The 25,710-nt window shown below is 62.7% G+C and overlaps 7 protein-coding genes across 7 annotated transcripts; 3 read left to right on the top strand and 4 right to left on the bottom strand.

Annotated features, from left to right (window-relative positions):
• Positions 1-346: 346 nt before the first annotated feature.
• On the bottom strand, positions 347-3,653 carry Q8F55_002123 (uncharacterized protein; the record flags this gene model as incomplete). Its single annotated transcript, XM_069350731.1, has 10 exons — positions 347-859; positions 915-2,396; positions 2,437-2,810; positions 2,851-3,015; positions 3,064-3,129; positions 3,173-3,253; positions 3,331-3,348; positions 3,383-3,486; positions 3,584-3,594; positions 3,633-3,653. The coding sequence occupies 10 exons, from the start codon at positions 3,651-3,653 to the stop codon at positions 347-349; spliced, it is 2,835 nt and encodes a 944-aa protein (XP_069211117.1).
• A 473-nt stretch (positions 3,654-4,126) lies between these two features.
• Positions 4,127-4,534, top strand: Q8F55_002122 (uncharacterized protein; the record flags this gene model as incomplete). Its single annotated transcript, XM_069350730.1, has 2 exons — positions 4,127-4,222; positions 4,262-4,534. 2 exons carry the CDS (start codon positions 4,127-4,129, stop codon positions 4,532-4,534), a joined length of 369 nt encoding a protein of 122 aa, XP_069211116.1.
• Positions 4,535-5,041: 507 nt separating this feature from the next.
• Positions 5,042-6,533, bottom strand: gsk3 (glycogen synthase kinase 3; the record flags this gene model as incomplete). The annotated part of the gene is made up of 7 exons (XM_069350729.1): positions 5,042-5,282; positions 5,323-5,450; positions 5,489-5,983; positions 6,037-6,120; positions 6,176-6,255; positions 6,312-6,446; positions 6,500-6,533. 7 exons carry the CDS (start codon positions 6,531-6,533, stop codon positions 5,042-5,044), a joined length of 1,197 nt encoding a protein of 398 aa, XP_069211115.1.
• Positions 6,534-8,636: 2,103 nt separating this feature from the next.
• On the bottom strand, positions 8,637-15,264 carry ATG2 (autophagy-related protein 2; the record flags this gene model as incomplete). The annotated part of the gene is made up of 6 exons (XM_069350728.1): positions 8,637-8,786; positions 8,839-9,651; positions 9,694-11,987; positions 12,037-12,540; positions 12,576-15,018; positions 15,058-15,264. 6 exons carry the CDS (start codon positions 15,262-15,264, stop codon positions 8,637-8,639), a joined length of 6,411 nt encoding a protein of 2,136 aa, XP_069211114.1.
• A 438-nt stretch (positions 15,265-15,702) lies between these two features.
• On the top strand, positions 15,703-18,567 carry vps16 (Vacuolar protein sorting-associated protein 16; the record flags this gene model as incomplete). The annotated part of the gene is made up of 9 exons (XM_069350727.1): positions 15,703-15,731; positions 15,769-15,884; positions 15,922-16,028; positions 16,067-16,823; positions 16,862-17,192; positions 17,230-17,521; positions 17,559-18,248; positions 18,293-18,450; positions 18,495-18,567. 9 exons carry the CDS (start codon positions 15,703-15,705, stop codon positions 18,565-18,567), a joined length of 2,553 nt encoding a protein of 850 aa, XP_069211113.1.
• A 78-nt stretch (positions 18,568-18,645) lies between these two features.
• Q8F55_002118 (uncharacterized protein) lies at positions 18,646-21,464 on the bottom strand (the record flags this gene model as incomplete). Its single annotated transcript, XM_069350726.1, has 9 exons — positions 18,646-19,815; positions 19,851-20,154; positions 20,188-20,333; positions 20,374-20,846; positions 20,885-20,996; positions 21,038-21,149; positions 21,187-21,311; positions 21,352-21,362; positions 21,419-21,464. 9 exons carry the CDS (start codon positions 21,462-21,464, stop codon positions 18,646-18,648), a joined length of 2,499 nt encoding a protein of 832 aa, XP_069211112.1.
• A 707-nt stretch (positions 21,465-22,171) lies between these two features.
• Positions 22,172-24,413, top strand: Q8F55_002117 (uncharacterized protein; the record flags this gene model as incomplete). The annotated part of the gene is made up of 6 exons (XM_069350725.1): positions 22,172-22,536; positions 22,713-22,810; positions 22,864-22,946; positions 22,985-23,880; positions 23,934-24,056; positions 24,104-24,413. 6 exons carry the CDS (start codon positions 22,172-22,174, stop codon positions 24,411-24,413), a joined length of 1,875 nt encoding a protein of 624 aa, XP_069211111.1.
• Between the last annotated feature and the right edge of the window lie 1,297 nt (positions 24,414-25,710).

Raw genomic sequence — 25,710 nt, 5'->3', positions numbered from 1 at the left:
TTTGTGGCATGTCGACGGACTCGGCGTGTGTATGGTCTACGGTTCGGACCCAGAGGGGTATAAGGGGTTTTATACTACGCCAACGAAGCAGCATAATCAGACCCAGGTCTCAGACTCGGACATGACGTAAATGCGCCCACGAGTGTGGCGGACTGGTGACTCGCGTTGCAGATCGCGCTGCCGTTGAAAGAGCGTCGTCTTGAAGACGAGTCCAGGATGACTCTGAGCCTCAACATATATGAGAACTTCTTCGATGAGGGGCATCAGTCCACTCATCCACACCGCGTGCCCGAGTCTATAACATCGTAAAAACATCTACTACGTCCTGTCCACCACACGCAACCGCCTAGCGCGGCGAGTGGGACGGCGAGAAGAACCATGACTGCCGCTTGGCACTCGCCGCCGACTCGTCCTGGATTCTTGTCAGAGGGTTGGCGCTCGAGAAGACGGGCTGGGCAGCCTGGGCGCCGCCGCCACCGCCGCGCAATGGTTTGGCAATGCGCGCGTGGTTGTACGACTGCTGCTGCTGCGCCTGCACCTCGGCGAGGCGCTCGCGGATGGCCTGGATCTGCGTCTCGTAGCGCTGGTTCTTCTGCTGCAGCCGCGCGTCGGCCTCGTTGAGCAGCGTCTCGAGGTTCTGGATACGCTCGTTGCGCGTAATGAGCTTGCGCTCGGCGATGCCGACCTCCTTCTTGAGCGACGTGTTCTGCTCGACCAGCTGCTTCTGCACGACGTTGAGGGCGTCGAGGTTGTGCTCGAGGAACTCGAGCTTGCGCTGCTGCGCGCGCGAGTTGGCCGAGCGGGCAATGACCTTGTACTGCTCGCGGACCTCGTCGAGCTGCATCTCGAGTTCGACGACCTGGGCGTGTCAGGAGCTGAGCGAACAGGTTGGAGGCACCAGGGCGCCGACTCACCTTCTCACACCGGTTCTGCAGATCCTTCATCAAGCTCTTCTTGATGATCTCAAACTCGGCGTACTGAATCTCGTGCTGCTTGCGGCTGCGCTCGAGCTCACGCGTGGCGTTGGCAAACGTCTCGCCGTCCTCGATGCCGGCCGACGCCGACGTCAGGGCGCGGTTGAGCTCCTCGTTGGAGAGCTTGTACGACTCGATCGTGCTCTGGAGGCGGCGGATCTCGGCAGCGCGGCTCTCGGCGCGCTCGGTCAGGCCGGCAATCTCGCCGCGGAGCAGCTCCTCCTGCGCGGCAAACTTGGCCTCGAACTGCGACTTGATGTCGGCGACAGCGACCGACTGGGACGACGTCGTCTTCTCGAGCAGCTCCTCGTACGCGTCGTCGCGCTTGCCGAGCAGCTTCTCGACCTCCTGCCGGCGCTTGCTCTGCAGCTCGGCCTCCTCCTGGCTGACGCGGATGCGCTCCTGCAGGTCGCGGACGAGCTCCTGGTTCTCGGCCAGGTGGGAGCGGATAAGCTCGCGCGTCTGGCTGCTGATGTCGGCCTCCTTGCCGGCGTCCTTGAGCTTGTCAAAGTCCTTGAGAAGGTCACGGAGCTTTTCGCCGGCAGGGTCGAGGTGAGCGCCGCCCATGTCGATCTTGGACAGCATCTCGTTGAGCATCTCCTGCTTGCGCTTCTCCTTCTCCTCCTCCTTCTCGCGCGACTGGACCTTCTTGAGCTCCTCAATGTGGGCCTTCTGTTCGTCAATGTCGCGCTGGAGCTCGGCCACTCTGTCCTTGTACGTGTCGAGGGTGATGGATGCGTCCTTGGACTCGGACTCGAGGCGGGCGGAAGCGATGCGCAGCTCGGACAGCTCGGTCGACATGGCCTTGTTCTCCTTGATGGTAGACGCCTCCTGCTCCTTGAGGTAGGCAATCTCGTCCTTCAAGTCGACCATGAGCTTTTCCTGTGCGGCGAGGGCGCTCTCCCTCTCGGCGAGCTGGTCGCTGAGTTCGTTCTCACGCCGCAAGAACTCCTCCTTCTCGTCCTTGTCCAGGCCGACACCAAACGCTGTGGGCGTTTCGGGTCGGCTCTCGCCAACAGACGTCTGGGTGGGGGTAGGGCTGCCAGTGGCGAGCTTGCGCGGGGCCGCATTCGCCTGGGCCGCAGCAAGAGGGATGGTCCAGTTGGCCTGGTCGACCTTGCCGCCGGCGCGCCAGATCTTGACCTCCTCCTCGAGGCTGGCGGCGTGCTCGCGCACAGCCGCAAGCTCGGCGACCGTCTTCTTGAGCATGGCCTTGAGCTCGGCGGGGGAGAGCTCGACGTTGACGCGTGCCTTGTTCTTGATCGATTTGGCACGCATACCGAAGCGGAGGGTGGAGAGGGTCTCAGCCTCGTTGAAGGTTGCGGGGGAACAGTTAATGATGAGGGTAGTGCGCGAGTTACCACCGAGCGACTCTTGCAAGATACGTGTGAGCTTGGAGTCACGGTATGGGATGTGGGTAGACTGGGCGTGTGAGCTATTAGGTCGACGGACTATAGCTCACCTTCCCATCGGTGAGCGAGTTGATGACCATACCGAGGGCCGACAGACTCTTGTTGATCTTCTTCGCCTCCTCAAGCGTCTGACCCGACGCGCCCGTCTTGCCAACCTTTTCGGAACCGGCCAAGTCGACGAGATAGAGGTTGCCCGACTTTTGGCTGCCCGTGTCCGTGTTGCGCTGGTGGATGCCGATGACGAAGATGGAGTGGGAGCGCGACGACTCTGCGTTCATATTTGTAGACGAGACGGCGCGGCTCGAACCACCGGCCTTCATGACCTTGAACACCTCGGCCTCGGAGCCAACGTACACGTCTGTCAAGCCCTTGACGTACACGCCGCGCGTCTTGTCCTCGTGGATCGAGAGGTTGTCGTTGTGCGCTGGAGTCAGAGTCAGCCACGAACCCACTGCCACACTTACGCGCGAGCAGGTCCTTGATGCGCTCCATGTAGATCTCCATGTAGCTGACCTTGACCGTGTACTCGATGTTGCTGTCTGCCGAGAGGATGGAGGCGAAGATCTGCTCGGTGATGCGGGGGATGAGACCCTTGAGCTCCTCGTTCTCAATGTCGGCGCCCATCATGGCTGCGACGTCAGCGCCAGCGCCAGCCCCGTCGCCGCGCCGCTACTCACTGAACGTTTTACCCGAACCCGTCTGGCCATAACAGAACAGGGTACCGTTGAAACCGGTCATGACGTCTGCCGGGTCAGCTGGCGCAAGGGGCCCGCTCCCGAAACGCACCCTCCACGATGCCCTTTACACCATAGTCGAAGATCTGCTCCTGCTTGGTGTTGGTGTCGAACACGCGGTCGAACGAGAAGCCTGGGGGGAGTGAGTACGTGATGGCGGCGGCGGCGGCAGCGGCGGCCCTAACGGCGGCGCGGCGCCTCTGCACATACCGTCCTTCTCGGGCCCAGCTGGATGTCAGCGCTGTCGTCGTTCCAAACCTACCGAGCGACTGGCCGTTCTTGAGCAGCACCGTCAGGTCGTCGTCGGTGATGTCGATGCACTTCTCTGACCGGTTGTCGATTTCCATCCGGTTCATGGGTCGAAACCTGGGGGTGTGAGCGCGGCGTGAGGAGGGACCGGCGCATGGGCCGCGGCGAGCGCCGAGCTGGGGGATGCGGCCGGCGTCGAAGCAGCTCTACTCACCGACACACGACCTGCGCGGGTTAGCATAGCGCAGTCAAGCCCAACCCACCTTGATGTTGTTGCCCGACATGCTGGGCAGGTGGTCAGCAGGTCGGCGCGCGAGCAAGTGTGTGATGCGAAGTGTGTCGATCGATCAATGCGCTCTCGCTCTCGCCCGCTCTCGCCGTCAGGCCGTGGTGTGCTCGGTCGGCTCGGCTCGCTGCCGGAGTGGTGGTGGGATTTGGGGTCGTGGTGCTGCCGCGGCTAGGCTAGCTCGTGAGTGAGTGGGCGGAGTGATGGGTCGTTGTTGACTTGTGGCCAAAGTCAAGCCGTCCGTCGTGGCTCGCCTCGTCGCAGCAAGCGCGTCCCTGCGCCGCCGCCCAGCCCGCCCGTCACACTCGGGCCACGTGACTTACTCAACAAGCAGTCACGCTGCACGCCGCCTACGCCGCCTAATCCGCCGCTACCGCGCAACCTAATCGCCTGCTCGTTCGGTAACTGACCGCACCTCTCCTCCGACTTTTTCCACAGCGACCGACACCGACCACATCTCACCACTCCACAATGTCCCGCGCATCAAAGGTCTTCTTCGGCGTGTCCATGGCCTTCATGGGCGCGACGGTCTACGGCGTCCACTGGCTCCAGAAGCGCGAGAGCGACGTGGGTGCCGGGCCCAGCCTCCGATAGCTGACCCCACAGAACATGTACCTCGGCGTCCTGCGCGACGAGGAGCGCGTAAACGCCAAGAAGGCCGCCCAAGCGCAGGTCGTCCAGCCCGCGGCCGTGGTCGACGAGGACTGCGCTACGTGCGTGATCAGCCCCCCGCCCCAGCTGCTCGAGGCGCAGAGCAAGGAGCAGCGCGCGCGCGAGCGCGCAGCCCGGTTGGCAGAGTACGAGGCGCAGAAGGGGCTCGCGGTGCGGCTCGAGGCGGCAGAGACAAAGACGGCGGCGACGCCTCAACGCTTGGTGTAGGACACTAGAGCAAGCACGCCGACGACGACGAAGACGACATCAACCCACCGAGCATCACATTACAACATCACACCCCACTCATACCATAGTACCCCCTCCCAGCCCCGCCCCGCTGGCTAAAGTCAATGCATTTCATCCAATTCGTACAGGGGAACCCGCTCTCTCATCGCCCACGCGCCTCACTCTCCAAGACACAACGGCACCTCTCACAGACTCCTCCCACGCCCAGGCTCCACACGACGCTCGTCGCCTGCCACATTTGCGCACCACCCCGTGATTATGTTTGGGGGAGAGTGGGTAGTGGACAAATCGGGATGTGCGGATGGCTGTCGGTCCGTCCGCACAAGAGAAGAAGAGTAGACATTAGGGAAGGGGGGGGGGACAGGCGACGACGCCGTGGCTCAGACAAACAAGGGAGCGATTGGGGGATTCGAGAGGGGAACATGACAGGTGGCCGGGCGATGCTGAACGGAGGTAGGAAAATCAATCTCGAAAGCGGGCGGCGAATCAGTCGAGGCTGATACGGAGTTCCTCCAACGGAATTGGCTTGAAGTCGTCAATGTCGATGCCGCGCGAGCGCAGCTCGGTCTCGGCGTGTTTGGGGACCAGCCGACGGATGAGGTCGGGGCGGGTCGAGAGCTCTGCCCTGGTAAAGTCGAACAGGGCGGGGAGGTCCTTGCCGTTGGGCAGACGGGCGCCCTCCACTCGGAGCTCGTCAAAGAACTGGTGGACGAGGGCCTCGGGCGCGCTGAAGCTTGTCAGAACACGTGCTTGGCCCATCCACTTACGTCAAGCGGGCCGTAGGAGTGTACTCTAGGAGATGGGAGATGAGGTCGATGGCATCGGCGGGGGTGCGAGGGCGGAACACTTTGGTGAAGGGGTGGGGCTTGATCTGGGGGAACTTGTGCTCCATGTACTGGTTGGGTTAGCGACAATTTTTGGTGCGACACGCACGTTCGGGTTCATCGTCTTGATCTGCTCCCTCGTGGGGGTGCCGAGAACCTTGATAATCTCGACGAGCTGGTCAATGCCCGACTCTCCTGGGAAGAGGGGCTGTCCGAGCATGAGCTCGGCCATGACGCATCCAGTGGACCAGATGTCAATGTTGGTGATGTAGTTGGTGGCGCCAAAGATGAGCTCTGGTGCGCGGTAGTAGCGCGAGCAAATGTACGACACGTTTGGTTCGCCCGCAACGAGAATCTTGGCGGATCCAAAGTCGCAGAGCTTGAGGATGCCAGTGTTGGGGTTGAGGAGGAGGTTCTGAGGCTTGATGTCACGGTGGCAGATGCCGACCGAGTGGATGTAGGCCAGGGATCGGAGGAGCTGGTACATGTAGAGCTTGACCTGGAGCATGGGAACAATCTGCTTGAGCTTGGTGTAGTAGCGGAGGCTGCGGTACACCGTCTCGGGCACATACTCGAGGACGAGGTTGAGGTAGACCTCGTCCTTCTGGGACGATGTGAGCAATGGATTCGCGGCACACAGGGCGGCGGCCAACACACCTTGTCGCCGTTCGAGTAGAAGAAGGCCTTGAGGTCTACCACGTTGGGGTGGCTGACCAGGCGCATAATCTGGAGCTCACGGTTCTGGGCTTGTTAGACTGGGCTCGGGCTCGGCTAGGGCCGTGTCGTGTCTGCGCACCTTGAACCGCTTGTCCTGGAGCACCTTCTTGATCGCAATCTCCTGTTCGGGAACTTCGGTTCCATCGGCGAGCTTGGTAGCTATGACGAAGTCAGTGTGAGCTTTTGTGATTTAATCAGTGCGTGCGGCTACGCACGGAGCATCTTGGCGGCAAAGACTACGCCAAAAGAGCCGTTTCCGACCACCTTGTAGTTTGTGTAGGTGATGGCCATTTCTTGGCCCGACTTGCCCTCGTGGGCGGTGACGGTGACGACCCTGTTCGGGTCATCGTCTGGGAGTGAGCAAGTGGTGCTGCGGGTAGGCCAAAGGCGGCTGCCAACTCACTGGACACCTTGACGCCGTTTACGACGTTGCTCATAGTGGCAAAGAGTGAGGGCTGTATGGTGGTTGTGCACGCGACCAGGTGAGAGCAGCGGGAGGGGGGTTAGTGGGGCCGACGGTGGCCAATTGGTCGGCGTCGCACAGTGGGCGGATGGGGCCGGCGGGCGCCGGGAGGGGGGCGATGACGGACGGCGCGGTGGGGTAGAGGCGTAGGGGAGCGGCGATGGCGAGGATGGGCAGCGCAGAAAGGGATGCAGGCGTAGGTGGAGTTGAGAGTGAGCCAGGCAGGGATGCAGGCCGCGTGAAAGCGTGCGTTGAGCGTTGGGTGGGGGATTGCGTAATGGGAGCGACAGAGACAAGTGTTGCGAGGGCGGAACGGAGCAGAGGACGCGCGAAGGCACCAGTCAGCACGGGTTATATAACACGATTCGCGCAACGATGGGGGGCAAGGCAGTGGTGGGGACAGTAGGTGTAATGCAGACAGCAGGCAGCAGACGCTGCCAGCGCCCCTCCCCCTCGTCCGACGTGCGCGGCGGCGGCAGCTGCAACCGCGCCGGCACGACGACGAGCAGCATCCGGGCAGCAGCAGCGGGGGGTGACCGCATCCCGCACACTGCTGCTGGGCAGGCAGCGTGCAGGCAACATCAACAAGGGTGATGCGCGGCGGTACGGGACGCCACGGCGTGATGAGCAGGGGGGGCTGGGGTGGGGGTGCGATGCCGCTGCTCTCGCTGCCATGCGCGGCCGCAGCCCCCAGGGGAGCAAGAGCACACGTTGCCCATCTCTAACGCAGACGCACCTTGCGTTGTTGGGCGTGTTGCGCGCCGAGGAAGCTCAAGGTTGACGCGTTGGTGGTGGGTCGCGCGCCGGTGGGGCGGGGGTGAGTGGTCGCGAGCGGAGTGTTTGTGTTTGCGTGTTCCGGGTGTTAGCTTGCGCTTGTGATGGCGCTGAGGGGGTGGTGTTGTTGTTGTTGTCGAGTGCCGACTGTATGTAAGGTGGTGGTGGTTGTGGTGTGTGTGTGTGGGTGTGGTTGTTGCAAGTGCAAGTGTGGGTGCGTGGTTGGTCGGTGGCTGTCGGCTGGCTGGGCTGGGCTGGGCGGTGTGGTGGTGGTCGGTGGATGGTGGTAGCTAGTTGGTGGCCCAGTCGAGTGGATCGCAGTGATGCTTGCTGCCCTGCCGTGTGCGCTGGGCGTTGCTGGGCCTTGCTTGCCGGACGGAGAGGGACGGCGGAGGCAGGTAAGGGTTGGGGGGGAGAGGGGGACGGCGGGGGGCGGAGGATGGGGGGGAGACGAGCGAGCCAGTGACGGGCGAGGGGAGCAGCGAGGCAGGTCCAAGGAAGGCAAAGGGGCAGCTGACCCCCACCCACCACGTTTCCCTTACTCTGGCCGCCACTTCGTTGGTGGAGGCCTGCCAGGCGCGTCATGACGGTCGGCCACGGCGATACGGGGTTTAGTCCCGGGTGGCGGTTGAGCGGGCGCGGCGCGGCTGCACCAGGCAGAGCGACGCACTATGCATGCAGCGCCTAGCCTCGACCAGCACCACGCGCAGCGCATCCCGAGCCAGCCAGCCCCATAATCTATGCATGCATGCGCGCTGCTCTCGCCGGCACGCAGCGGCATCTCACCGCGCACCGCGCAGCCCCATCACGCCCACACCCGCGCCCCATAGCACCACGCTGGCCCACATGACCCAGTGTTCCCGGCCGACCGACCGCCTGATCACATGCACAATTGGGGTCTGTCGCGCCGCATGCGCGCCGCACAATACTCACGCCAACGCCACGACAGAATCAATCACGCGTGTGTGACTTGCGTGCGTACATGCGTGATCACTCGCATGCATCGAGCTCCTGCGCCCAGATCGCATGCTCCTCGCACTCCTCGCCCACCCCCATATCCTACTCACCCATGCACGCCCACTCGCCCACCCACCCACCCCCGCTCCCCGCTCCCCATACCTCCATTCCCCCACTTGGTCGCTCCTGAAACATCAACCAAACGACCGTCCTAGCCTATTTACAACCCGTGGCCCCGTTTCACCACTTGCTCACCTCCAGGCACGCCCAGACCCCACCCCGATTACACGTAAAGACGATTGACATGCCATCACCCAATGCTGCTGCTGCTGCTGTTGCTCCACTACTACTTGTACTTGTCGCCAATCTCCCGCCTCCCCTCGGGGTCGAGCGTGTTTCTCAACCCCCACAGCGTCTTGCTCACCGCCTCTGACGCCCCAATCATCGGCTTGAGCACTGCAATCGGCACGGCTCGCACCACAGCCGTCAGTGGTCCCTGAGATCGGGTTCAACGCCGGCCAAACTCGACAACAACACACAGTACTCACGTCATCACTGGGCCGCTCATACACTTCCATAGGCACGGCGAGGATCGTCTGTGCCGCAGAGTTGATGTTGCTCGACAGGCTCTTGTACGCAGCCTGCACGCCCTCGCGCACATCGAGCGGCTGGTTGGCGTACCGGCTCCGTTCCTCGGCCTCCTCGTCATCAGACGAGTTGCCCTGGCCAGTCGCTTCGAGAATCACACTGTTCCCAGGCTTGCCGCCGAGAACGCCCTCAGCCCGCTCGAGCACAACCTGCGTGCCTGTGGCAAGCCGGGCGCCAAGCTTCATGAGCTCGAGCGCAGTAGACTTGAGGAACGAGTTGGTGCCGCGCTGCACGCCCCGTGCCACACGCCCATCCTTGCGGTACTGCTCAATCGGCAGCAGGATCAGATCTGCCATTCCAGATCCAACGTTGACGACCGAGCGGATGGGCGAGATGCCCGAGATGACGTCGGCAAGCTGGTTCGCCTTGACGTCAGGCGTCCAGATGTCTTGCAGCATGTTGGAGAGTCGCGTCGAGCCAGTGATGCCCGACAACGTCACATGGCGCAGCGTCATCTCCGCCCCGTCAAAGTGGAAGAAGTTCATGAGCTCGATCGTGCGGCCCTGGCGGAGGGCACCATAGTCGACGCGCTTGGGCTTGTAGTCGAGTTTGAGCTCGACGGGGAAGATCTCCACATGTTGGAAGAACGGCTCCTTCTTGGGCTCCGTTTCGACAGCCACTGTGGCAGGCTGAGGTGCCTGGAAGCTGAAGAAGAACTTTAGGAAGTCGAGTGCGTCCTGGTCGACGTGCAGGCGGAGGGGCAGGATCTTGGCCTGGCGAGTCAGCTCCGACTACAGGCGCCTTAGCTGACTTACCCTCACGCGGATCTCCTCGTCAGGCGCCGGGAGCGTGGGTCGCACTGTGACAATCTCCAGGCGCACCATGTTAGCGTCCGTCTCGCGCAGGTTTCCCCGCGAGTCCGACTTCATCTCCGTGAGGAACTTCTTCCAGGTAGACGTCTTGATGTGGTCGAGAATGTCAAACGATCGGGCTGTAACATGGACACGTGAGGCGGTTGGATCCTCCGGGCCGTAGATGTCGACGTCGGCGCGCAGATCCGAAAGCGAGAATTCTATCTGCCCGCGCTTGGACCGTGTCAGGCGCTTGCCATGTAGACGGACGTGCGATCGCTTCGTCGGCACAGGCGAAGACCGAGCACAAGGACCGGCTTCCGGGAAGGTCTGCCAACTGCTCTGGCTCGCCGTTTCCGCAGCCCCGAGGTCGTCCAACTCGTCATCTATCGCAGCGAGCAGCTGTGTCGAGTCCATGTCACCTCGGTTACCGTCGAGACCAATGTAAACCGAATTGAAGAGGACCGAGCTCGTCTTCTCGATCGACGCGTCGGCCTTTTGTCCAGACGCGAGCAGCTGGCGAATCTTCTCCAGACGCCGACGGACCGTCTTGATCTCGTCTTCAATGTCCTTGCGTGTCTTCTGCCAGTCGTAACCGTCGTGGAGAAGAACAGACACATTGCAGTTCTGGACCCTGACACGGGTCCTGCCCATGCGCGTGTCTTCGTGGTTGCTAAGAACGGGCAAGGTGTCCCAGTAGTTGGGCTCCTCCTCAAAGGGCTCCGTCATGAGAATGCGAACAGTGCCGCCTCGAACATCGCCATGGACGAGCACTTCGTCATCGGTGCTCTCCCAGGAGCGCAGCGACTCGCCCGTCACGCGGTCCACCTTTGGTGCCGTCTTGGACTGGCGGGCCGCGTTGTCCAGGTAGTCGAGGTTGGTCGGAAGGTCATCCTCGATCATGTCGGCTCCGGACACAATCTCGGGCGCCTGTCCAAATGCGTCAAGGTCCACGGATGCAAAGACATCGATCGTCTGGTCGAGTGACATGTGGCGCCGTGGAGGAGAAGTCTTGACGACAGACTTGGCGGGTACGAGCTTACCCATGTCCCCTGCTAGCGTCCCGAGGCTTGAGAGCGAGTCGGCACATGCCGTCACCCGCACCGTCGCACCAAGGACATCGACGAGAACGGTCTCCTGTGGGATCATGGAACGGAGGATTTGGGTGTCTAGCGACGTAATCTCCACAAGCTGAGCGTATCCTGCGCGCTTCCAAGCGTCGATTGAGAACTGGTGACCCATTTGCAGCGGACCAGCGGCTCCAAGGTCGTCGATCGCGAGTAGATGCACGCCTGCGAGGCCAAGATCGAGGCTGTTCTCGTCTGCATCGCTCTCGATAGCCGTTCGGAGTTCCAAGTCGTTGGCAACGACGAGGAGAGCACCACCCAGCGTTGGTGCCGCCATGTGAACGCTGCAGTCGTTGAGGTTCAACTGGATTCGAGTGACCTCGCTAGGGACGACGTCCTCAAACACGCCCTCTGGCGTCTTGGCGTACCGTGCGAGGTCTTGCACCCATTCCAGATCTTTCGTCACGAAGACCGTGCACGCTGTCGCGGCAAGTTTGATACCCGTAGCCTTGGTACGATCGGCATGTGTGATGGACGAGAAGCGCAGATGGACTAAGGGTTGAGTGTGGGTAGTTAAGGTCAACGGCGTGGTCCGGCCAAATAGGCGACTTGGGTCAGCCCCAAGATCTTCAAGATGGATCACGTCGGCGTCCATGGCAGAAAGGATGATTGATGTTTCTTGCTTGTTGACCTTGTTCGACTCCAGCTTGACGTCGAGGTCGGAGGCATGCAACGAGACAATACGCTCGGAACCTTCGGTGTTGGGTGGCCGTTTACCCTTGGGGATGAGAAGGGCCACTTCCACCTCGCTGACCAGTACGCGGAGCAGAGTAGCGGCAAGCTCGTCGTCCTCGTCATCGACTGCCGAGCTGGAACCCGACGACGAAGCCTTGGAACCAAAGAAGCGACTACCAATCATCTTGAGGTCATCGCGAGGCTTCGGCGCCGAACCATCTCCGAACGCTCCGTCGAGCCAGTGGGTAATGTCGTCGGCGAAGAACTGAAGGCCCTCGACCGTTGGCTGCCGAATCTTTGCCTGTACAGATGGAATCTTGCACGAAACTGCCTGGGTCTTTACTCCAGTAGCAGGGGCGAGTTCAGACTTGATGGATACGGATGGCAGCAACAGCTCTTCGTCTCCTGGGTCAGGCGCTAAGGGGCCGATGACGAGGAACGCAGAAGATCGCTTGTCTGGGTGCAGAGGTCAGTTGATCACCTCCACAACGCCACCTGTACGCACCTGGAACGCGACTGAACAAGAAAACCATCTTCTGCCACTCGAGGCTGATGCCGCCCTGGTCTGGGGGTGGTTCAAACGCGCCAGTGCTTGGTCTCCGCCCTGGTAGTGTAGGGCCCGAGTCCTGTGCCACTTTCGCCTTGAGACCATGAATATCGACAGTAACGATGCCAGATCTTAGGTGTGCGCCGTCGCCCCAAGATCCACGCCGGGCAGGTGGCGCCGGGCAGCGAATGTCAAGACGGATCGTCGGGCACGAAACGGTCAGGATCGTGCGAGGTTCCTCGACAGCCCGACGGCCAGTCGCAGTGGCGGTAAGATCATCAATGATCGACTCGGAGCGCAACGGCATAAACGGCCTCGGCCCAGGGTGCAGTGATGTCGGTGTAGGCACATGGTCGCTGGGCGATTGAACCAGAGGCGCCAAAGAGCGCAGAAGGGGGAGGAGGCGCTCCACGAGTGACAGGTCCAGGAAAGCGTGGACAGGGAGAAGCTCAACCGTCGCCGCTGCAAGTCAGCACCACGTCAAAGCTTTGACCTACCATCTCTTGGATCCAAGCGCTTGCGCACTGACAGCACCGGGCCAGCCGGCGCTTCTGATCCACTTGTGCCCCGAAGAATCCCCTTGGACTTTGGCTTCACCTTCCATACCTTCTCACTGCTCCGCTTCTGAACGCTCGCGTTTCGCCAGTCGATCGACTCGAACTCTGGGAAGGCCGACAGGTCAGACGACCGCTTGTGTGCCGAGGATAAGCTTGACGATGCACCGGGAGGAATCTCGTACTGCCGTGACAGGTTAACGTCAAAAGTGAGGACGGGGAACGAGCCGCCCGGTGGCTCATCGTCGCCAGTTTCAGCAGAGGCAAGGTACTCGAAGAGCGAGAGATCGCCAACGGTGAGAGTCACGACAGGTGGTGGTGGGCCACTGGGAGCCTTCTTCCGTCCGTCCCCACGTTTCCTCGGGCTGGCTTGGGGAACAAAGCCAGGCGCCGCGTAAAGCGCAGCAATGTCCTCAAGCCTCAATCGCAAGTGGCCCATAGGCAGGCTCACGTTGGCTGGCCGTTGGAAGAACTGCTGGGCCAACTCCCTGAACTCGTCCGTCACTCGGCCTAGATCGTAAACGAGAGCAAGATAGACACCCTTTACGTGGACTCGGGCATCAAGGCGAGGTAGACCGCTCTGGCTGTCCATTTTACCTGGCTGCGAAGGTTCCGGCTGTCGCGGGGGAGGCTGGGATGGTGGCACAGCCGCCTGCGCCAATGCCAAAAGAAAGGCGGCGTGCCGAGGAAGAATGACCGACGACACGGTACCGATCGACAGGTCAACATCCACAGAGGGCAGTGGATTCGCCGGTGGGACTGACGTTCGAGGTGGCGACCCGGGCTGTGGGGTAGGAGGGTATGTTGTCGTCAACTTGAGCACGATGTCCTCGGGTCCAAAGGACAAGAGAAGTGTTTCTGTAGGCTCCTCGGGCACTGCTGCGGGAGTGGGGGTAGCAGTCCTACTCGTCCGTTCAGACGTGTAGCTCTGCGCCATATGGGGGGCGTGGTACGGGGCTGGTGGCGATTCAACCTCGGGTACCTGCCGAAATGGCGGTGTGCGAGGTCGCGGTGGTGTGGCAGCTCTCACCGGGACAGGGGCCGCAATGATTGGTGATGACACCTCATCGACAGGTTCGAAGTCGGGTGAGCCTGGTGAGCCTGGTGATTCCACTGGGAGCTCAATGTGCGATTCTGGAAGCGGGACGTCCCAAGGATCGGGCGGCAAGGTGGCCGTCCTCCGGAACACGTCGTCGCCCCCCTCTGCGTCGGTGTACACGCTGTGGTAGATGCTTCGGCCAGAGGCAGTCGTCATGGTGCTGGCTCTCAAATCCGAAGGTGGTGGCGGTGGGCTGGGGAGTTCAATGCGTGACTCGGGGAGAGGGACATTCCATGGATCTGGTGGCAAGGCCGTGGATGCCACCGACTCGTCATCGGTGCCGGCTTGCGCTTCCGAGTAGACACTTTGGTAGATGCTCCGCCCAGACGCAGCAGTCATGGTGCTGAACCTCAGATCGGACCGTGTAGGCGCTTCCTGTCGGCTGGACCGAATATCGGCAGGCGGCACAATCACACTCTCCCGCAAGTCGGCAACTGCCTGCGACATGGCCATGGAGTGGAACTGGTCGTTGCTGTCATCCGAAGACATGGACGATGACGATGAAGACGTGTTCGAGGCCGTGCGCGCGACGGGAAACGGGCGGGGAGGGTGCCTTTGCTCTGCCTGCGGCTTGGGCAGAGGCAGGAGGTACACGGCCACAGACGAGACGGTGACGGCTCTGACGGTCTTGCGAGGTTCTGTCGAAGCCTCTGGGGTCTGATCGGCGTACGCCACCTGGCCAAGTCGAAGCTCGACAATGCCGCCATGCTGGTCATCCTCGTACCGCAGCCGCACTCGGACCTGCTTCACGTTGATCTGCAGGCGGGAGAGGATGCGTTCGACCAAGCCGGTGAGAACAGTCGTACTCTCCACCTGCTCGGGGAGTGGGTTCGCCTCGGGCTCACTCTGCCACCGGCTGGAGGGGCCACTAGGGGAAGAGCCCGCCGAGGGAAAGCCACCGGGCAACGCCTCGCGAAAGAATGGGTCCGTGTGGGAGAGTATCAAGCTCTCACGGATCGACCGGTCGAGCTCGGCGCCCTCGAACGCGTCAAGCTCGTCGTGAACAAAGTCGTCCGCTGCCGAGGTAACCGAGCTCGCGAGGTCGATGTGGTGGTGCGCATGCTTGACTTCCGAGCCTTCCGAGCGGCCCAGATGCGGGAGATTCGCGAGCGTCGACTTGCCGTGCGAAGGCGGAGGTGCGACAGTCACCTCCAGCGTCAACGACTCGACAGCCAGAGAGAGCGGGTCGGACCATAGGTTTGGGAATGGCACGCGAGCAAACACCTTGGCCACCTCGCCCGAGGTCACGGTGAACGGGAGTGACTCGGGAATGAGGCCGTTTATCTCCTATGGGGTTCAGCACAAGCACACCGTGTCGCCACTCACCGCCGTGTCAATCTCCAGTCTCTCAATCTCAACCCATCCTTGGCTTATCTGCGCCTGTATCCGTTCGACGTCGAGCGAGGACGAGACGACGAAGCGGCCCAAAGCGCGTCGGAGGACATAGGATAGGAACCGGCGCTGGATGTTCGCCGGCAGGGAGATAGATGGTAGCGACGGGAGGTTGAAGGTGAGGAAGGAGGGGAACCACATGGCGAGTAGGCTGTGGTCGTGGGGCTGGCGTTGTTACAGGTAAGTTGCTGGCGACATGCGAGTGGGCGTCGAGATGGGGGGTGGTACAGGGTGTTATATGTGGGTAGCGGTGATGGTGGAGTGAATGCAAGAGGCAATGGTGGCGTCTGGGGGCGAAGCGTGTGTCGTGGTTCTCGTCTATAGTGCCATGGTGATGTCCGAACAAGCGAGAAGGATGAGTTGAAGGGCTCGTCGAGGCGTCAAGGTGAGGGAGGAGTAGGTCGAGGACGGCGGGAGACACTGTGGGCCTTGTTGCCACTCAACGCCGTCATCATCGCCCATACTCATGGCGTGGAGATCCGTGCATGTCCGCGGAACCATAACGCATCATCGTAGTGAGCCGTCATCGGATCGCTCACGACCTCGATCCATCCATCCTCCTTCCTCCTCGACCAAACAATGGCCTACACAGTATCTCCCACGGCGACGTGAGTAGCATTTTGAAGGGCTCAGCTCACCTGCCAGGTGGGACACGATCGAGGATGTATTCTACCGCAAGGAAGAGGTCTATCAGATGGCGTGGAACGTCCCCGACCTGTCGGATTACCTGGTCGCCGTCAGCCGGAACGGCGGGCCGATTGGTGAGCTTTTGAATGTGTAGCTTCGGCTTACCTGCAGCTCTCATGCGCGACGAGCGAAAGGTTCTGCTGCAGAGCCGGCACACGGGCGGCAAGCCAAAGATCCAGGTGTATGCAAGCTCGGGACGACTCATCGCGACCTTCACTGTGAGGAAGATCCCCAGACACCACGCTGACCTTCCCAGTGGGAACTATCACCCCCCATCCTCCTGCAGTTTACTGGCACTCACCTCGTCGTCCTCTCCGATGAGGGGACATACAGGCTGTACGACCTCAGCAGTCCGGGCGAGTACACGCAGCACACGCTCGGTTCAGAGGTGGCCGACCTCGGCGTCGTGTCTGCGCGAGCCTGGGAGGACGGTCTGGTTGTCCTCACTGGCGGCCTGCAGTTTGTCGAGACGCGCGGATGGAAGGGCGGGCGCGTATCCCAACTTGTCGACAGCGGACTGAGCGAGGCGCCACACTCATGGGCCGTCATTCCGCCAGAGTACTCGGCGAGCGGACACGTCGAGGTGCTGGTGTCCACCGGCTCGACAGTGGTAACCCTCGACGCACTGGAACGCGTCGACCAGCGGATCAGCCGCGGCCCGTTCAGCCACATTGCGCTCAGCCCCAACGGCCGCTTCCTCGCCCTCGTCACCGCGACTGGCATGCTCTGGGTCGTGTCGTCCGACTTTGCGCGCAACCTTTCCGAGGTCGACATCTCGCAGTTTGCAGGCAGCGGGACGGACCTACATGGCCTCCCTGATCGCCTACCGGAGCGAGTCAAGTGGTGCGGTGACAACGCTGTTGTGCTGTCGTGGGGTGGCAGAGTTGTGATCGTCGGGCCGAAGGGCGAGTCGATTCAGTACGACCACCCGCCTGCAGCTGTCATCGTCGGCGAGGTGGACTCGCTACGGATCATCTCGTCGGCAACGTGCGAGGTTCTGCAGAAGGTCCCAGGTGAGCTTGACCGCTGCGCCAAACAAGCTGACAGCCAGACGCCCTCCTGGCCGTCTTCAGGCCAGGCTCGGACCACCCCGCCGCGGTGCTTTACGACGCACTCGACCACTTTGAGCGCAAGTCCCCCAAGGCGGACGAGGCAATCCGCAGCATCCGGCCCGATCTTGCACGCGCCGTCGACACCTGCATTGAGGCAGCGGGGCAGGAGTGGGAGGTGACATGGCAGCGGAGGTTGCTCAAGGCGGCGCAGTTTGGTCGCGCCTTCCTCGACCTCTACAACCCCAACGACTTTGTCACCATGGCTCAGACGCTCAAGGTGCTGAATGCGGTCCGGTACTACGAGGTCGGAATTCCGATCACCTATCAACAGTGGGTAACCAACTGTGATGGCCCACTAACACCACAGGTACATTGCCGCTGGCGCACCCGCCCTTATTTCCCGGCTGCTGACGAGGAACGAGCACGTCCTTGCCCTGCGCATCTCACAACACCTCGGCCTGCGACCCGACCCCGTGCTCAAGCACTGGGCTGCTGCTCGCATTACTCGTGCCAAGGGCGACCCAAGGGACACTGACGGCGATGCCGCATTGTGCGATGCCATCGTCAGCAAGTTTGAGAAGGAGGGCGAGAAGGATGTCAGCTACTCGGACATTGCCCAGAAGGCATACGAGAATGGGCGTGTGCGACTCGCTACCATGGTGAGTTGGCTCGCAAGTAAAGCACCTAACTCGCCAGCTCCTGGACCACGAATCGCGAGCAGCCGAGCAAGTGCCCCTCCTCCTGAGAATGAAGCAGGACAAGATTGCGCTGGAGAAGGCCGTCGGGTCGGGCGACACCGACCTTGTGTACCACGTCCTCCTTCGCCTCCACTCGTCGCTGTCACCGGGCGAGTTCTTCGCGGTGCTCGACGACTCGCTCTCCCCTCAGCTCACCCCCGCGGTCAAGCTGCTGCAGGTGTATGCGAAGGAGAACGACCGCCAGCTCCTGCGCGACTTCTACTACCAGGATGACCGGCGGACGGAGAACGCGACGCTCGAGATGGAGGAGGCGGGGACGAGCGCCGTCGCAGAGGAGCGGATAGAGCACCTGAAGCAGGCGGCCAAGTTCTTCGCCGAGGACAAGGCGCGCGGCTTCGAGGCCAAGATGGCCGACGAGGCGCAGCGCCTCCTGGCCGTCCAGCTGCAGTACGAGCGCGAGACGGACCACAAGTTTGACTTTGCCGGGCTGACGGTTGACGCCTTCATCTCTGAGCTGCTCATCGAGGGGCTCGGCAAGCGCGCCGACCGCATCCGCGCCGACTGGAAGGTGCCAGATAAGCGCTGGTGGTGGCTCAAGCTCAAGGCGCTGGCCAAGACGCACAACTGGGAGGGCATCGAGACGTTTGCAAAGAGCAAGAAGAGCCCGATCGGGTACGAGCCATTTGTGGTGGGTAGAAAACGAGTGCCCGCTTACCCACGCTCACGCCCCAGACCCACCTCCTCTCGCTCGACCCCCCGCAGCCGCTCCACGCGGCGAGCTACGTGCCCCGCTGCGACGCCAAGGCCCGGCCAGACCTGTACGCCAAGTGCGGGCAGTGGGGCAAGGCCGCCGAGTCGGCCAAAGAGCGCGGCGACAAGGACAAGCTCGAGTGCGTAGCTGCCTTCTTTCCTGTGCAGCCACTGACACCCCCAGGGAGATTCGCCGGTCTGCGCCGCCCGGCCTGCCACAACGAGAGGTCGAGGAGGTCATCCGCCGGCCAAAGTAACCCGCCAAACAACATACCACGCATAATACCTGTAATCAATGCATGTGCTACACCTTCTGAGCAAGAATGGATCGGCTATCACGCCTTTTGCAGCTCCTCCAAGATGACGTCCTCCATTGCGCGCACCGTCTCGCCCTTTGTCCACAGCGACGTCATGACGTACGCGACGTTGCCGAGCGGGCGCGAGTGGATGCGGAAGGGCGGCGCGGATCCAGTGGGGTCAGCGACGGGGTGGGCCCTGAGGCGGTCGAGGAACGCCTGGCCGACGAGCGAGCCGTAGTCTGCGTCGGGGTCGTGCAGGTCGACGGCGAGCACGGTGCCCATGGCCATGGCGCCCTTCACCTGCGGGAGGCGGGAGAGCTGGTCGACGAACTCGCGGCGCCAGAGGCTCCAGCGCGCGCTCTCGTCCTTTGTGCTCACGCCCCAGTCGGCCTTGGGCGCGGCCCACGTGTCGGCCGCGTCATTGTCCTCGATCATCTTGAGCGCGCGCAGCGCGACGGCACAGCCCATCGGGTTGGCAGTGTAGCTGTGGCCGTGGAGGAGGGCGTCGACCTTGCGGTCCGAGAGGAAGGCGTTGAAGATGGACGAGGACGCGACGGTCGCCGACAGCGGAAGGAGGCCACCGGTGAGGATCTTGGCGTAGCACGAGATGTCGGGCGTCGTGCCCATCACGCTGGAAGCGTTGTGGTACCCGAAACGGTAGAGGCCGGAGAATACCTCGTCAAAGATGATGGGGAGGCCGCGCCACTCGCTCGCGTCGTGGGGGCGGGCGAGCTCGGCGGCGTAGGCTGCGTCGTCGCGCGCGCCGGCGAACAGGTCGGCGCTGGCGCGCGCCACGTCAACCATGCACAGCTGGAAGAGGGGGTCAACGAACACCATGCCGCCGGCGCCGAGGCACGTCGGCTCGATGACGAGCGCGCCGAACTGCCGGCCCTGGGCCGTGAGGTCGGCCAGCGTCTCGCGGATGTGCGCGCGGTAGTATTCGGCCAGCGGGGACGTGGAGCGCGTCTTGAGGTCGTACACGTCGGCCACGGAGCCGAAGGGCACGGCCCAGCCGTCGGGCGTGGCTTTCGAGCTCGGGGCCAACGAGTCTGGGAGGCCAGGCCAGGCGTCCGGCCCGGTCGTCGAGACTGTGGCCGCGCCATCTTCGACCAGAACGGCAGGGGGCGAGAACCAGTGCCCGCGCCCCTTGTACCAGTCGACCGCCTTGTTGAACGTCGACGCTTCCGTGGCGTCCATGGCGCCGATCTGTCGTCAGCTGTGGATCGAAGCTGCCAGCTCACCGTGTCACCGTGGTATCCGCCCCGAAGGCCAATGACGCCAACGTCGCCGCCAATCTCGCCCTGCCACCCATATCGCTTGCCGCTGGCGCGAAGCGCGGCCTTGAGCGCCACCTCCATGCCTGTGCTCCCGTTGTCCGAGTAGAAGACGCGCGACGCCCACCCCTTGCCGACAGTAGCGAGGAGCTTTTCGGCAAGCTCGAGCGCAGGCTTGTGGCTGCCTGACGGGAAGAGGACGTGGCCGTACCGCCCAGCCGCTTCCGCCGCCGCGAGCGTGAGCTCCTCGGTGGCGTGTCCGTGGGATTGGCTGGCGTCAGTTGAGCTCGTAGGGAACACTCACGTGAACCAGCTCGCTGCCCCGTCGAAGAACGGCTCCAGGATGCTCTCTTCCGCCGCCGCCTCCTCGCCCTTCGGCTTGGCGTAGTAGGCGTCAAAGAAGTCGCCGTGAGCCGAGTCGATCACCATGACCTGCTGCTCGGTGTTGACCTGCCATGTCAGCCAAGTGGCACCGAACAGTTTAGCTCACCAAACCATGCTGCGTGAACGGCCACCAGACCTGGTCGAGCGTCCGCCTCGGCATGCTCCGGATCTCCTCGATGCGCTCGACATGCTTCCTGTCGAGCCAGTCGACCGCGCCGCCAACGCCGCCCTCGCCCTCCTGCTCGCCGCCGAGCCCCTCAACCGACGCATACCACTCTGCCAGGCGCGCGGCGTCCTCCTCGACCGTGCCCTGCTTCTGTGGTGGCCGGCGCACGTTCCAGAACCCGACGCCCCGGTCCTTGAAGTAGTCGCGCAGGAAGGTGTCGTTGCGGTAGTACGGGTCGTGTAGGCACAGCACGGCGTTGACGTCGTACCCGCGTATTGACAGGGACTCGTACGACGCGAGCGTGGTGGAGATGCCGCCGAGGTGCGGGGACGCGATGAGCACAGCGGGAAGGCGCAGCGGACGGAGGAACGTCGACTGGGTGTGCGGTGGGTGCAGCGCGGGCGAGTGGACGCCTGGGGTCAGTTGAACCCCGAATGACTTCGCAACTCACCTCCTGCAGTCTCGACAAAGACGTGACCGTCCTTCCCAGCCAGGCCGCTCGCAACCTCTGCGACGTACTTCTCCACACCGCGGACGAGCTCGTCGTTGCTCTTGGGGAACGGCTGCGCATCAATCAGCCACGTCCGCCCATCTTCCGCCTCACGAGATCCGGGGCGAGCTGCGCCGCAAGGTGCGGGCTCATGGGCTCGCGGTACTGGAACAGGTTGCGCGTGGCGATGCGGTCCGCGTACTGGCGCGTATGTCTCTCGACAAAGCTGGCCAGTGTCAGTTGCAGCCAGCCGGGGCACTCACGCGACGTCCGACTCGGACTCGGGGCCGGTGCTCACGGGCTTGAGGTAGAAGATGCGCTTCCCGGCCCCGGCGTACCGCGACGCGCTGGAGCGTATGAGCGCTGTCGTGAGCAGCGTCTTGCCGACCTGCAGCGTTAGCAAACTGCGCTACCGCAGCCTCGCGCACATCTGTGTTGGCTGTGACGTCGTCAGTTACTACCCCGTGGCGGTGGGTTGGCTGCTGCGCCACGTACCTCCAAACACCTGGTGTACCCGGAGGTTGGGAAACAGGAGCGGCATGGCGAGTAGCTCGTGCTGCTGTACGGTGCTTTGTTAGACGAGAGCAAGCACAAATGTGAGCGCAGTCTTGCAGGAGATTGATTTATTTTGTTGGGGAAGGCCGGTGAGTCATGACCTCGTCGTCCTGCTATCGGATCAACTCTGAGCCGCCAACCTGCTTGCACCAAGCGGTCGGCTGAGCCGGGTACTCCGAAATCCGCCCCGCAATCTCACCTCCACCTGCCTGCCACGTGTGCCACGTGCCTGTTTATACGCTCTCCCCATTTTAAGCAACAGTGGTCGTTTTGGCAGAGATTGTCTTGCCTGCCTGCCTGGCTGGCTGGCCTTGCTCTCCTCAAAACGCAACCTCTGGTTGTCGTGCTGCCTGCCTGCCTGCCAGCTCGTGATGAATGCTGTCGGCCGGCCCGCTGCCCCGCCTCGCCTCGTCTCGTTGCATCAGCTCTCGCTGCACAACGACCTCGTCTGCATCATTCATCTCTCGCAACTCGTTGCATTCTCATCTAAACCATTCCCCATTGTTGCAAGCCCCCCGCCCCTCAGTGCCCAAATAATCGCCATATGGCCGAATTAATCCCAGTTGAACGAGATTCTGACGTCTCACTCTTTCCGTCACCCACCCAGCAGCCAGCTGCCGCCGCCATTTGCTACTATTCGTTGCCGACCGACCTCGACCTGGTGGAGGACGTCCGGCGACATCAAGCTGCACTATGGCAGGCGAGACTGCAGCATCAACCCCTCCGCAAGAGTATACATCACCAGCACCATCAAAACCACCCACCGCAGGCCCATCGACACCGGCCGCGCCATCCACCCCACTACCAAACACACCTGCGCCCCTCACCGCTGCCGTTCCCAATGGCAGCCCCACCCCAGCTCCCACAACCAACCCGGCCACACCAGCAGCCCAGATAGCCTCGCCGCCGTCGACGCCAGGCTCGGCCCAGTCTGCTGCCCCGGTCAGACCACCGCGCGACGAACCGGGCCCGAGCGTCCCTGCGAAGCGGAAACGCGCCCTCGCGGCCCTCGACTACACCGACGCTGAGATCGCCGAAGTCGAGGAGCGCAGCGAAGCGTGAGTGAAACTGGAATAGCAGGGGCGGAGTGTTCTGACTGCTGACCGTGCTTCCTTCTGACACTGTGTGCGATTGTCGCTCGCTCCCACCTTCCTTCATCGCATCACAACAACAGCCTTGGCCTGGCGCTCGCCCTGGACCAACACGAGACGCTATTCCCCGCACAACCAAGCAGGTTTACGAGCTACGGGGACGCTATCGACAGGTTGCTGCCGTACCATGTCTGGCAGATCCATGACGAGGAGCTCGAGAAACCACCGACCGAAGAGGCAGGTGGGTGTTGTTGTGGTGACAATGCCCTCCCATCTCGCTGACGCCTATCTCAGCCCAGAAGGAGTCGGCCGAGCTTGTACACCAAGTCGTCAACATCCGTGACCGCTTTGCAAAGGCGCGGCGGCTGGAGGGAAATGTGGGTGAGGTGTTGACTACGTAAACTAACCCACTCAGCACATGGCCGATCTGCCATCCATGATCAGCTGGCTTCAGTCATCAACAGCTCAGGTCCGTGAAGAGCTGCAGGTTGTGCAGGCGAACCTCAAGGTCGAGAAGGGCAAATGGGACGCCATCGAGGCGGAACGGCGCAAGGCGGAGGAGGCAGTCCGCGCCAAGGAGCGGGAGAAGCTGCGCCTCGAGGAGGAAGCCCGCAAGAAGATCGAAGAGGCCAAGCGAAAGGAGGAGGAGGCCAAGAGGCGAGCGGAGGAGGCGAAGCGCCGGGAGGAGGAGACACGGCGGCGAGAGGAGGAAGCACGCAAGCAAGCCGAGGCGGCGCGCGCGGCGGCACTGGCGGCTCCTCCACCGGCAGCACCGGCGCCCCAGCCTGTGGCCGCTGTACCACCAGTGGCAGCACCTGCAATGGTGCCGGCAGGTGCACCGTCTGCACCGACCATCCCTGCCGTCGCAGCAGCTCCACCCGTTGCCCCTGCTACGCCCGCAGCAGCACCAACTGCTACTCCGACTGCCCCAGCAGCTCCTATTGCCCCAGTCGCCCCAGCGGCCATTCCAGTCGCCACAGCCCCCGCCGTCGCCCGCCCCATCCCAGCCGTCGCTGCACAGGCGGTCCCCGTCACGCCTGTGCCAGCTGTCGCACCACCCAGGCCGGCGATCCCTGCCACCTCTACACCTGCTACGCCGACCGCACCCGTCCGTGGTCGACCACGAGGACGCCCCCGAGGGCGTGGACGCGGCGGCGCGGCACAGCCCGCTGTGAGTCATGTCACGCCCGGCCAGCCATCGGCAGCAACCCCGACAGCCGCACCTGCTGCAGGCAGTGCACAGGCGCGACCACCAGCTGCAGGAACCCCAGTCAAGAGCACCCAACAACCCATTATCATCACTGTGGGAATGTACGTGGCTTTGGGGCGCCCGGCGTGTTCTCCCAGCTGACTCGTGCGTGCAGGAACCTCATCCCACAGTTTGTACAAAGCCGCATTATCATCCTTCCGGCCGACCCCAACGGGCCGAAAGCCCCAGCCACGGTCGTCCGCACGACCGAAGACCGCAAGCACGTGACACTGTCGATGTGAGTGGTTTCAACAAAGTTAGGTTTCGGCGATTGACGCGTCGCAGTGACTTGGGGGCATGTACGCAGCAGCAGTTGCAGGCTCTGGCGCGTTTGCTTAACGTTCAAGCCAAGCCAGCCGGCGCCGCGCCGAATGGCGCGGCCGCGCCAACTGGGACCCCAGCTGCCGCCGCAGCTCCGGCTGCAAGCGCGAGCGGGCCGAGTGGCGGCGCTCCAAACGCGAGTGCCCCAACACCTGCTGCGCCCTCGGCGGCGGCGGCGGCGCCAAGCGCAGGCAGTGTGCCTGTCGCACCTGCGACCCCCGCCGCCGCAGGCACAGGAGGCGCAGCGCCGACCAACCCCGCGGCGGCGCCGTAGCCTATGGCATGTGCAGAATGCATTGTGTGTCTGGTTGGAGCTTGTTGTCTTTGTGAATCAATCTCGTCAGAGTTGGACCTTTGTCTGCCGGCGATTACGGGAGGAACCTGCGGGTGCAAAGACACAAAGGTAAAAAATAAATAAAAAAAATTTAACTTTGCGCGTTCCCTCTGGCGATCATGAGCGAAGGTGGATGCCGTCAGAGGGCGAGTGTTCCATTACATTCAGGTGTGGGCCTGGGGCATGGACGCGATGCCGTGTGGCCAGGGCCTGACGCGCAGAAGGGTAGAGGGAGACACGCGACGAGGTGCCGGGCAACGCAGCTAGGTCACCGGGCTGCTCGGGAGCGGGCCGTACGCAGCAGATGGACGACGGGAATACATAGGGAGGGAGGGGCAGGGGCGATAACGAGCGCAGCAAGGTCGTCCGGCGGCTGCACGCGTCGAGGGTTGTTCAGTCCGACGCGTTGCAGATCTGGTGTCTTCTTGGCCTGCCTGCTCGTCCTGTCCGCGCAGTCCGCCTCGCGCGTCTCGCTCGCCTCGAGCGCCTCTGGGTTCTGAAACCCCGCCGCCACGCAGCCCCGTCCCTCGCCTCGGAAGCAGGTCACTCGCGAGCACCTTTTTGTTCGCGTTTGAGGGACGCGAGAGTGGACCTGGGAGCGTATTTTTTTTTTCTCTTTGCTTCTTCTTCTCGTCAGCTCGTCGCCTCGCCATAGCCCTGAGGGCGTGCAGCAGCGGTCGCCGCCGTCATCATTTCCACCCCCCCGCGTCGACGCCACCTGCTCGTTTAGTCCCGCTATCCTGGACCCATGTCCCTGCCAGTCGCGGTATTCGTGCCGCCTGCTGCCTTGTAGGGCTGTTGGATGTTGCGGCCTAGTCCTACTCATTGGTGGTGCCCGCCTTGCCGGACATGCTTGTTGTGCCTTTTGGTCGATGCCAGTGCCCTGGGGAGCATGCCTGGGTGGCCCCTCTTGGGCTAGGGCGTCAGTGCTCTTTTTGGCCTGGGTACCCTTGGACCTTCCCCCCACCTATTACCTTCTGTACCCACGTAGCGCACAGAGATCCACCAGGCAGGGCGGCGGCGGCGGCACTACCCAGCCAGGCGAGCCAGCCAGCCGCCACCTCATCCCAAGGCACATACACACTGCGCTGGCACGTCGCTCACCGCTCAGCCATTCCATTTTCCTTCCTGCTTGGTCGTCGTCGTCGTCGTCTCGTCGACAACTCCTACCACTCCTCTACAACATCCTCTTTCGCCTTCCACTTTCGACTTACTTGGCCACTTCTCAACCTGCTGC

The sequence above is a fragment of the Vanrija albida genome (assembly GCF_041260175.1).
Source record: "Vanrija albida strain AlHP1 chromosome Unknown contig_2, whole genome shotgun sequence".
Classification (NCBI taxonomy): domain Eukaryota; kingdom Fungi; phylum Basidiomycota; class Tremellomycetes; order Trichosporonales; family Trichosporonaceae; genus Vanrija; species Vanrija albida.
The sequence above is the reverse complement of the archived record's forward strand: the minus strand, read 5'-3'. Positions and strand labels throughout refer to the sequence as shown.